Below are 12,507 nucleotides of genomic sequence, written 5' to 3' on the forward strand. Positions count from 1 at the left end.
CTAACAATGCCAATTGCAATGATTCTACCCAGGAGCCAATTTAGTCTAATTATTTCTTGTCAGATATTTTTTTAATGGGGGTGGGAAGAAGAAAGAAAATCTTCCACAGTCAAGATTAAGGGTAGAGAGCTACTGGGGTGACACTGCTTTAGTCACTATCTCTGTAGCTCAGACAATTATTTCCGTGGTATTAGATTTCCATTCACATGGAGTCTCAAGGATGACGCGGTAAAGATATCGTAAATCATTAGCTAATCAACGTCTGAAAGATGAGATGAGAGTGCAGAGGAGAGTAAAATGATACTGCCAACACCTCAAAAACTACCGATACTTTCTCTTCCAGTTCCTTTCTCCCCATTTCCAGCTTCAAAGAGGAGGAAGATGTGGGTTTGAGTCCGAGCTCAGCCACGTACCGAGCTGAGTGAGCTGTGAGAAATCACTTCACCTTTTTGTGCCTCCATTTCAGCTATGACATGGGTTTAATGATAACTGCCTTACCGCACAGGATTGTTCTGAGGAACTAGATTACGTACGCGAAAACACTGTATAAAATGAAAAAAATGGTGTAAGCTGTGAAGCACTGGCTCTATGGTGATTAACACACATTAAATTATCCTCTTTCTATTATTCTCTTCCTCCTCCTGATTGTAACTGGTCTTAACATGGAGCTGAATTTTATTTTTTATGCGAGTCTCCAGTTCTTAACTTACAACAAATAAAACAGGTGAACTGAATGTGGTACATTTAAGAAAAGAAAAAAAGAAAAGTTGCTACAAATGCCCTAATTTCTGTAGTTATTGGCCCTCAATGGAAAAAATAATTTCCTAATTGAGAGATAATCTTCTTGCCAACTGTGCTAATCTGGTTACCACCCAACTGACATGATTCTTATGACGGCTTATTGATCCAATTAAGCCTCACTTATCTATCCCAGGCAACTTTTAGTGCTTAAATACTTAAACCTTTGTTAACTACTTTTGATGGAAATCTTGAATTAATAAAGAGAAAACAGAGGTTGCCTTTATGGACAGTTATTGTAATATGCAGTAATATAGTGATGTTTCCGGACATTATGAAGTGTATGTGACTTAACTTACCTTTTTACCTAGTGCCCTGCCCACTAAAACTGCAAATTTGTCCTTTATCTTTATATTATATCCTTAATATGGAATAGCAGTGTCTTTAAGAGCTACTAAGATAACACAGATATTAATAATGACAATAGTAATAACACCACTAATAGCATTATTGAGCACTTACTATTTGCCAGGTGAGTTCTATGCAATTTAACTGTATTAATTCATTTAATCCCGACTAAATCCTTTTGAGGTAGGTACTGTCATTATCCCCACTTTATAGATGCAATAACTGAGGCACAGAGAGGTTAAGTATCTTACCCAAGTCACAAAGCTAGCAAGCAGCAGAGCGAGGATTCATAGCAGGGCAGCTATGCCCCACAATCCATACTTTTAACGACTATGGAGGCTACACAACCCAGAAAATGAAGTAATGATGGAAATGTTGAGAGTGTCTATTTCAGAACCTCAACATGAAACCCAAGTTTGGGATTCAGAGGCACAAGGACCTCCAGCCTCAAAGCGTGTGAAAAACCCTATGCTCCTTGGAAGACAGGTTATAGAAAAGCCTGGAAATGGATATTTGAAGCCAAAGGGCAGAATGGGAACTGAGTCAAGGATGGGATGGCCTTCAAATGGATGTGTGCGGTTAGGGAAGGAGGAAGAATCAAAGATGCCTCTGGGGTTTCTGGTTTGGGATGTTTGCAAAGGGATGGTGATGTTGTAGGCAGAGTTGGATTCTTGGAGTAGTAGGTTAAGGAGTACCAGGGACAAATGTCATACATGTCTCTCTGGTGACAGAAGATATTTCGGAGAGAAGGGGAACTTCGCATTTGGAGAATAGAGTGAAACAGACTAAGAGGTGACCAGGAAGACAGTGCCAGGATTTGACCTTACATAGTACAGGGGAGTCTGGGAATAGGCAACATGTGGCAACTTAGGCACAGGTTTTAGGCAAAGGAAGAACTGAATCCTTCCTTTTAGCCATTATGCCAGGTCCACATCTGACCTCTATTACTTGCAAGACCAGCAAAGGCCAGGTTTAGAGGGTGGGTCTTGTTGTTAAGTGCTATACATTTCAAGTTCTAACGGGAGACCAGATACTCTAGTAAGGGGCATTTTCATATAACTAAAAGGCAGGCTGAATTTAGACCAAAGTTGAGATCCTGGAATTCGGCCCATAATAGTTCTATAGAACTTTTCCACTGCTCTGAGGTAAGGAGGCCATCTCCACCCCTATGGTGTCAGTGGAGACCATGTGGAGAGAAGTAACAAAAAACTCCTACTTCTCCCAGCCAGGGAGGTATCATTTTAGTGAGGATTCAGAACTGCCACCCTTGCATAGCAATAACAAGGAGCCCCCTCCCTTTCCGTGTCAACAGAGGCCAAGTGGGGAACCTGGACTTCTACCCACTCCTGGCACTTATGAGGTGGTACCTCACAATCTCTGCCAGAGTATGTGGGAGGAAGCCAGCTAAAACAGAAGGTTTAAATAAGATCCAGAGACTCATAACACACTACTGAAAATGTACAGGTTTCAACTGAAAATCACTCATCATACCAAGAAGCAGGAAGATCTCAAAACAAACTCAAAAAGACAATCAAGAGATGCCAACACTGAAATGACAGAGATGTTAAAAATATCAAATAAAGATTTAAAAAGAGCCATCATAAACCAATGTTACTGCAATAAACAAAAAATATAAAAAATAAAAAAAAAAGATTTAAAAAGAGCCATCATAAAAAATGTTTCAACAAGCAATTATAAATAGGCTTGTAACAAATGAAAAAATAGAAAGCCTCAGTAAAGAAATAGAAAGGAAGAAGTAGAAGATATAAAGAAGAACCAAATGGGAATCTTAAAACTGAAAAATACAATAACCAAAATAAAAAGCTCAATGGATGGGCTCAAAAGCAGAATGGAAGTGACAGAGGAAATAATCAGTGAACTGGAAAATAGAACAATAGGACTCACCCAACCTGAATAACAGAAAATAGACCCCCCCCAAAACGACCAGATACATAATTTGCAAATTTTTCCCCATTCCATAGGTTGCCTTTTCATTCTGTTGATTGTGCCCTTTGATGTACAGAAGTTTTTAAGTTTGACATAGTCCCATGTGTTTATTTTTGCTTCTGTTGTCTGTGCTTTTGGTGTCATCTCTCTCTCTTATTATTTCTTACAACTGCATATGACTCTACAATTATCTCAAAATAAAAAGTGTACTTAAAACAGAAAAATAATACTAATAGTCTAAGCAAAGATTACCTAGTCTAAACCTTCACTTTATAATTGTGAAAACTGAGGTCATAAAAGTATATTTAAGAAAAAGTGGTAAATAAATCCACAAAATATAAGTACTTTTTTATTGGTAGTCTTATTAATCTCAAAGACATAACTTATATTTTATATTAGTGACAATCACCTCTTAGATGATATTTTTATTATTTTTTTTTATTGAGGTAACTGCTTTATAACATTATATAAATTTCAGGTGTACATCATTATATTTCGATTTCTGTGTAGATTACATCATGTTCACCACCCAAAGGCTAATTACCATCTATCACCATACACATGTGCGAAGCACCCCTTTTGCCTTCCCCCCTCCCCCCTTCCGCTCTGGTAACCACCATTAGAGGATATTTTTAGATTGGACTACAAAATAAAGTAGATAGGCTATCCAAAACAATCATGCTAATATATTTATGATGACTCATTCTTAACCTTCTTAACTTGCAACATTTAAAAGAATTGCTTTTTCAGTACATTTAATACATACAGCATTTATAGCACTAAAAATCTTAGGCTTCTAATGACTATATTAAAACTCGGTAAAAGTTTGATCCTTTTCACAAAAATTAAGAAACCTTACCAAATAAAAATGTTCGAAACTTTACAGACTAGAAGGATAGCACGTGGTACTGTATTACTCTAAATAGATGTGGTTCTTTAAATGAGAAAAAATCTCCATACACATTTTCAGCGATATCTGAGTAACAGCTTCTGGAGTTGTTCCTTTTAGAATTTTGCCATGGAAACCAGAGCTTCTACAACTACAGTTATTGCAGAATTTACTCTTGTACCTATTGCCTTAACTTGTTACCTTACCTAAAACAGATGCCTCAAGAGCATTTAATATTCTTTTGTGGAAGAATGAGCACAGGCCAATAGCCCCACCGAAGCCTTATTTTCTGAAGAAAACCATTAGATTCTTGGAGCTTTAATCCCAATCAATGGTATTTTTTGGCCCAAGCTAGTCTACGAAAAAGCCAAGTGCACTTAAAACTGGGGGACGGGGGGTCACAGCATTGGAGCTCGCAACGTAAAGAACAGCGGAAGAATCACACACCAGAGGTTAAGTGTCTTTTCTGTTTGATGTAAAAATAACAAGAGGAAAATGAACAAAACATAAAACAGCATGCAAATTCTATCCTTTTTAGGCTTTTATATATCCTAATATCAATTACTCTTTGACTACATTTAAAATGCTTAGTCCACTATTCTTCATTTTTGTTGATTAAATGATGATTAAAGATGATTAAATGGTACACGCTTTACTTACCTAAAAGAGGGAGTAAAACTGGGTAGTTGTAGGGCATCACAAAGAGGTTTACACAAGTCAAAGTCGTACTGGCTTTTAAATAACCAAATGGATATCCGAGTTCATTGTATTTCCCACTGCTAGTAACAAATACCTAAAAAGAACATGAAGTAACGCAGTTATGACAATAAGGATTCTATATGAAACCAAACTCACGACAACATTCCACAGTGATATCTATGGCACAATTTAATTGCACGTCATTTAAAAATGGGAATAGAGCTTTTAACCTAGGGTTATGTCAAAATACATCATACTAAATAAGAATGTTCAGATTGCAATTCTTTTATAAATTATATTAAAAAATGAAACTGTACTGTGCAATAACCATTCAGAGACCACAGGCTACATCAACAATACCCAAATATTTACTTGGTTAGCACGATGGAAAATAAGGCTGAAATACGGCTAAGCGATACCACACATTAAAAGAAACCGACTTCTCAAAAGAACAAGTGGTGACCAGAGTGGAGACTTCTAGGAAAACGGAACATGGTCCCACAAAAACACAGCCAATTTAAGAGATCATGCTAACACTCCTCATGTGTACTACTATTAAATCTTGTTGTACTTCCCTTCGATGCACCATTCCCCTACCCATTTATTCATTTTTCATCCAATAAATATTTGTTAAGTAGGCTATTATAAGCCAGCCACTGGTGCTGATTATTTTGAGATAGCAAGGAGATGCTTTGGTTCAATCTGGAAGGCATTTTCTCTTGTAAATTATGCTGGAAGAGCAAACTTTCAATCAAGATGAAAACATTAATCTTTATTCCATATGACTATCATCTTATTCCTTATTGATATTCCTGATTTGATATGTATTATATTGTCAGGTCTCATACACTTGACATGCTGTGCTGGAGTCCTCTAGCCACCATGTTTTCTCTGTGTTCCCTGTTCACTCTTTGCCCCAAATCAGGGCACCAGTATATACTTTTAGAGACCTAGACCTTTGCCTTTTCCAAAGTCCTTCAGCAGGATCACTTAAAACAAAAGTCAAACTCTGATGGTAAACAGAATCCATTTACCTTGCTAATTCCTGGTACCAGCAATATCACCTACCAGGTCACTAAATTCTTGCTATATTTAGTTATAGCTAAGGATAAATCTTTCCTATGTAATTTATGACTCCACAAAACAATGAGTTGTGCTAAAACATGACTCATCTACTAGATTTCATGTCTTAATTTGAACCTTCATAGAAACAGATAACTGAAATAAAACATGTTGGATTTCCCCGTATTTCCTAAGTGTGTATAATAAAAGTGGGGGGGATGATCATAAAGGAGAAAAAAGTTACATACAGCCCTCAAGGGTCAGACCTATGATTCACATGAAAGGAACAGCACTGGGTTTTATTCCTCTCTCACTCTCTTTCTCTCTTTCTTCCCTCTCTCCCTCCCTCCCTTCCTTCCCATAAGTCCCTTGAGTTTTTCCAAATTCCTTATCACCTGCAGATTCATAGAATTTAGGGGTTCCGAGGGATCATTAGAGACTGTCTAGTCTAGAGAAAGTAAGTGTCTGATCCAAGACCACATAGTTGGTGGCCAAGCTAGGCTTAGAATCCAGTCTCCATTATGATTTTGCCAAATTTCCTGGCTCCTGGTTCATCTTATTCTTTTCCACTTCCCCTAATTCATTGCATTAAAACTACTCTAAACCAAAGTAACATAACGTACAAGAGAAAGCCATATGGTATATTTGAGAGATGGTGCAGGGAGTGAGGACAGGATTTCTTAAGTTTCTCTGGAGAAGATTTACAACGAATGTGCTATATAGAAAACAGGGTTTATTTTAGGGAAAAAGTAGAATTTGCAATTTTACTTGCTTTTATTGAAAATTTTTTTCAACCCATAAATTCAAACCTCCTATCTTGATTTTAAGTTAGCATTCTATTATCTATATCTCTACATTTCTGGCACATTTTTTGGTGTATTTTATTGAAATATAAACATACATTCAAAAAAATGCATGAATTATAAGTGTATAGCTCAATTAATGTTCACAAATTGAAAGTACATGTGTAATCAGCACCCAGATCAAGAAATAGAATATGACCAGAAACTCCCTCATGTCCTTATCTGGTCACTACTCTGCACCCCGAAGAGAAGCCACTATCCTGACATCTAGCAGAGGCAGTTTTACCTCTTTTTCAATGTATATAAAGTAGAATCATACAATATGTGACCTTTTATGTCTGCCTTCTTTCTTTCAATATTATATTTATGAGACTGCTCTGTTTCTTGGACTTTTACAGCCTTGCTTTAAGTCTGTTCCTTTTTTCCTACCCGGTTTTAGCATCTTTGGAGAATTCAAGTAGCTTAAAGACAACTAGTAGCAATAATCTCACATTTTGGGACAGAACAGATGGCAGTCTGAAAGTGTTCCTTGTGTAAGTAGAACCTAACAATTATTGATTGCTACATGGTGCTGTGAAAATATATATGGTGCTGTAGAAATAAAACAAACACCCTTAATGTGTAGGACTTTTTTATTCTATCCAAATAAAAATGCTGTGACTGCCATGTCTGGATTTTTACAAACTAAAATCCAAAGGTGAGTCTGTTAACAGATCAGCAAGCCCTCCTGGCTGAAGTCTAACACTTGGAAGAGCCAGTGTGTGTGCATTTGCCTCATCCAAGTAAAATCCCCACTCCACACCCCAATGTGGTTTGTACTACAGGAAGAAGAGTTGGATTACATTACATGAATACAGACAGTACTTTCAGGGCTTATGGTTTTTTTGTCAAAAATATCTTGTACTTCTAATCTGTCAAGTTCACACTAAGGGCTGAGAACCTTGCTTCAGTTGCAGAAGCCATAGCTGAATAGAATGACATGCTTTTGGGTAGGGATTCTTAACCTGGGGTCCCTGGATAGGCTTCAGGGGAGTCCTCCAAATCCTCAAATACGCAGGTTTCACCAGATTCTACTATCTTAAATGGGAATGGACACTAGGCTAATGATTCATATCAGTCTGAAATTATTTTCTTGGCCCCATTGCTTATTTAATAGTATTAGTGAGAAACGTTATTAACAAACTCAGCCTAATTGTTCCCAGATTAACCTTTGAAACTTCTTAAAACAATTCCCAGATCCCAGAGTGGTTACAGACATTTGGCTAACAGGTAAGGATAAGTACCTGCCAGCAGGTATGGGGAGACTTTCTTTCCAGGATGTACTGAGTTAAGGGTGAAGGTTCAAGTTCATATTTGTCAAAGGGAAGTTTGTCTATTACCATTGGCTCACAATCTACACAGGAGAACCTCACAACAGGATGAGATGTTCGTGGAGGCTAAAAAACAAGAGGGGAAAACATGGTCTGTTATCAAGCAAGCTCACATTTCTGACAATTCTGCAACCCCTTTCATGTTCTGTTAAACCATCACTGAGATACAGAGTAGTGTTTTGAGAAAGAAGGCTTCTGATCTCTAGGCATCACCAATGGCTTCCATGGGAGGAGGGGACTCAGATTCTTTATCTCTATCATCTACTCAGCACTGGGAAGAGGAAAGGTAAATTATAACACTCATAACTACAATTTCAGTGAAGTAAAAAGTAAAAATAAAAAATAAAACTGCTTTGAATATGTTTGAGAAGTCATTATGATCCGTAGGATGAACTCTGAATTTCAGATCCACTTTGCGACCTCCAAACCTTACCTGCTCTTTCTTCCTTTGTACCAAGAGGTTATAGTCCAGATACTGCCAGGAAAGAAGAAATCCATGAAGATGTCTAACGAGGCAATGACAGAGCTAGAGCCACTAACAATCAAGATGAAAAATTGTAATGGCATGGAAAGGGCAAGAGAGACCAAATACGAGCCACTCACAACTCCAGGGCCCAGTTGAATTTTTTTTTTTCAGTTGAATTTTTACAGAATTTCTCACACCCATATGCTTGCCTTGAACAGCTGGAGCTGGGGATGCTTTTAGTCGGGCTGCAAAGGCCTATGTGCCTGGGGTACCAGAGCAGATTGATGGAGCAGCCATTTTAGGAACAGGTTTAGCTTGTGGGAATGGAGAGCGCCAGAGAGAGAAATGGTGGCAGCAAGCGCAATATGGACAGATAAGGAGACAGGACAAATCCCAGGGACAAGGGTGAGACATGGCTCCACCTATTCTTGCTGAGAGATCTGTAAAGCCAATATGAACACGATAAAACATCTCTGTGTCCTTTATAATAGGGAAAAACATGTTCATTTGCCTTTATAATTTACAAACCTACACCATGTTTTAGGAGCTGAGAAAAATAGTTCTCATATGTGCTTTTATAGCTGGAGGAATGGTAACATGAGCTATGTGTGAGTTACCTCGAATATCTTTTATTCCAGTTTTTCCTGATTTTAATTTTAATTAAGCTTCAGAAATATCTCTGGCTTATTAGATTTAAACCTATAAAAAAGCGATAAGGACATGAGTGAAGCCCCATTACTACAAATTCGTAACTAAAACATTGACTCTGGGGTTTGAAAGGGCTGAGAGTAACTGGGCACTGAGATTTGGCAAGTGTGCCACCTTGGAGCCCTGAGGGAAGGAGGAGGCACTTCACCCTCACTCACAGCAGGGGCTGAAATGGCTCTTCAGTTGGACATTCAGGCCTTTCATGGCTACTCTTGAAAAAATGCAGGAACCTAAAAATAGTAATCCAGGAGAAAATGCAGTTCATGTCAGAATTTTCTAAAACTTAGACAGAATATAGATTAGCTGAACCAGGAGGCACTAAACTGGAGGAGTAGTGACCTTTTTGTGCCTCCTCCCCCCACACAAGAAGGATTACTCTGGCCTTTTTCTATTGGCTGGCGGGTGGGAGGAAGATGAAAGGGAGCGTGGGTTTCATATGGCTTCCCTTTTTACTAGACACCACCCCTTCCCCCACAAAAGTCAATTCATCCCGTACCAGGAGCAACCAACTACAATATCAAATCCTCTCCTACCAAATGCAGTGAACAAAAAGACAAGTCCTTGCTTAGAGATCATTTTAAAAATATTGTTTAATTACCCATCATTGAAAGGTGCATTGCCAAGGAACACAAGTCCATTGATTGCAAAAAATGAAAAGTAGTTCCACAAAGCTCCATTAGGTGTCTAACGACTCCCTAAAAGGAAGTAGAATGACCTCTGTTTTGAATATGTTTCCAGAACCTATACAAGGTGCCACCTAAGTTCTAATTTCCTGAGGATGTACGTGAAAATCAACGTCAGCACTTTTTAGCCATTGTGTTTACCATGTAAATCAAGTCAGCTACTCTGAAACAAAAACCAAGTCACAGATCACAATAGCATCAAAGATAACAATGCTTTAATATCCAAAGAGGGCAGTTCAATTGGCAAAGACAACTGGAAGAAAGAATGCCAGAAGAGAAAAGAAGTCCTCTCTTGCTTTTGAGTACAAGCTAGATTTCCAGCAAGAGACAGAAGGCATGGCTTAAAAACCTCAAAGCTATTTTAAAAGGTTCACTGTAATCAGCAAATCGAAAATCCAGAATGATGTTTACCTTTTTGTTTTATGACACTTACTAGTGAAGGTAAATTCTGATCTGGCCAAAAAGATTCTGGAATTGGCCAATGTCCAACAGGAACACCAGTTTTAGAGTTAGGTCGTACATAAATGAGCTTATGACAACTATGCCATGGTTGAGCAGCAAACGAATTGCTTGGCCTAGATGCATCCATAAGTCCATCTAAAAGTGAAACAAAAGACAGATTAAGGCATGAATTTCTTTTTACAGCTGCTGATGTTCTTGTCCAAGTTTTTCAGCTCAAAGCAAAGTACAAAACAAAACCAAAACAGTGATTCATGAAAAATGGAAGAAAAAAAGCAACTCTACTAAAATTTCTGAATGTTCTTTGCAGCAACTCTTTCACCTAATCCATCCCCTCTAATCCAACATCGCACCCCCCTCATCCTTAACTACAACCAAGATGTGTAGTTACATGGAAAACTATTGTAAAATTAGTTTTACATTTTCTGAGATTTGGACACACAAATTAAACTCACCAAACCACTACAGTTAATTTTCCAAATTAGGCAAATGAAATTGTTCATGCCTGGTATAGTTCTACATTTTTGGAATCTGACAAAATAGGTCATAAATTCTATTTAGATTTTCTTCCTATTCCCAATTAGATGAAAAAAGTATTCTTTACTAAACAGTGAGACCCAATGACCACAAAGGCAAAATAAAAACTATCCAAATTCACGCAAAGGTAGAAAGAATGTGATGATACAGTCCATGTATATAGTTGGGGAACAGAACACAAAGCAAATGCATCCAGTTTATTGTGGACTAATTCATTATAGTTTTGCCATCCACCATTCAAATTCCATGGAAACTGGGCACTGTATAATGCTAAATAATGTATCCAGAATGCATTTTAATTATTTAAACTAGCATATTTCATTTGCCCCCAAAACAGGGCAAGGCAGAGTTACATAAACCTTTAATGCAATGATTCATTAGTCTAAATTATATTTGTAAAAGATATGTTTTAATAATTTGAATCTCATTTTTCTTAAATGACAGGTCATTTGATTTATTTATTTAAGCATTACTTTAAACGAGTAATTACTTTAGACCAGGAGATTTACTGGGCTCCATGGAGCTCTAGGGAGGACATGTAATAGCTTCCAGGGACTAAGAGACCCCCCTGAAGTTGAGCTCACAATTCTGAGGATGCGCATTTCTCTGAGGAGAGAGTTCTTAGCTTTCATCACAATCTCAAAAGTTAAGAACTCTGGACAAAGGGGAAATGAAGCTAGAAAGAAAATCTGAGCTATTTACATGACATCGAATCCAATAGGTTTTCAGTATGAAAGTTCCCAGGTCACGTTAAGGTAATGAACACAAAATTAGGGATTGAGCAGTCAGTCATTCACGATATAACATGTTCTTCCTTTATGATTAATTTAATTTAACATAAGCTGTGAAGCCTCAGTCTTCTATGGTGGTCTTCTTAAATTGGAGTCCAAGAAACCCCTGAAATTAAATAAAAATTGTGTGTGTGTGGCCTATTTTTCTAGGGCAAGGGGTCTCCATTTTTCCAACAGCTTCTCAAAGGATTCTGGGAACTAAACAGCAAAAAGGTCAGGAAGTACATGATCCACTGCTTCAGACTGAAATGTGTTGTCTTTCTGCCCCTGTGTACTTGTTCCCTTTGCTTCCCTAGGCAGCTACCACTGATTGTGGCCACGGCAATTAAAATGTGTGGATCAGATTAGACAAGCACCATGGTAATGACGGAGTCTAGGTACACACATGTATGTATGTGTGTGAACTGGCAGGAATGAGCAGAAGCAATAGCCTAACAGTGCTGCGAGGAAGCCTTGCGATACGATTTGAGGGAGAAGGTCCCTTCCCCTATACAAAAGGAGCTCTGCTTTCATCTCTTTTGAGATGTTGAACTTCCTGTAAAATCTCATCTGAAGAGAAAAGGCTCTGCAGTTAAAAAGTGGCCAGGAAAATACTGATATAGGATCTTATGGAATAAAAGCAGTTCCTGGATAAACATTCACAATCTCTTGCTGATGTGCGGTAACACGGATTTCATAAAGATAGCTTGGCACATTTGGCGCTCACAAGATCAAAACCAGATTACTAGTTAAGTGGCACTCTGTAGTGAATCTCCAGATATTTTGTGAATAGGGAGGTGAATAATTCAGTGTCATCCCAAGACTTGGACTAGGTAGTATGAAATGGGTAGGGAAAAGGAAGAATTTTCTCAGGAAGATTTGACATTGAATTAAAGTCGTTAGAATTTGGCTACCTGACATACACAGGCAATGAATGAATGGTAGTTGTTTGGGTGGATGTAACCACT

The 12,507-nt window shown here is 37.9% G+C and overlaps 1 protein-coding gene across 4 annotated transcripts in view; it reads right to left on the reverse strand.

Moving 5' to 3' along the window:
* INTS6L (integrator complex subunit 6 like) overlaps nucleotides 1–12,507 on the reverse strand; it is a 53,666-nt gene that overhangs the window by 14,863 nt on the left and 26,296 nt on the right. For all 4 annotated transcript variants that reach the window (XM_087426677.1, XM_004441618.2, XM_014796209.2 and 1 more), the window contains exons 7-9: nucleotides 10,207–10,370; nucleotides 7,830–7,982; nucleotides 4,643–4,775 (exon numbers count right to left, since the gene is read on the reverse strand). In XM_087426677.1, the coding sequence (XP_087282803.1) occupies nucleotides 4,643–4,775; nucleotides 7,830–7,982; nucleotides 10,207–10,370 (450 nt within the window). The remainder of the gene's footprint in view (nucleotides 1–4,642; nucleotides 4,776–7,829; nucleotides 7,983–10,206; nucleotides 10,371–12,507) is intronic.

Source organism: Ceratotherium simum, chromosome X, assembly GCF_057802395.1.
Source record: "Ceratotherium simum simum isolate JZ-2026a chromosome X, ASM5780239v1, whole genome shotgun sequence".
NCBI lineage: Eukaryota > Metazoa > Chordata > Mammalia > Perissodactyla > Rhinocerotidae > Ceratotherium > Ceratotherium simum.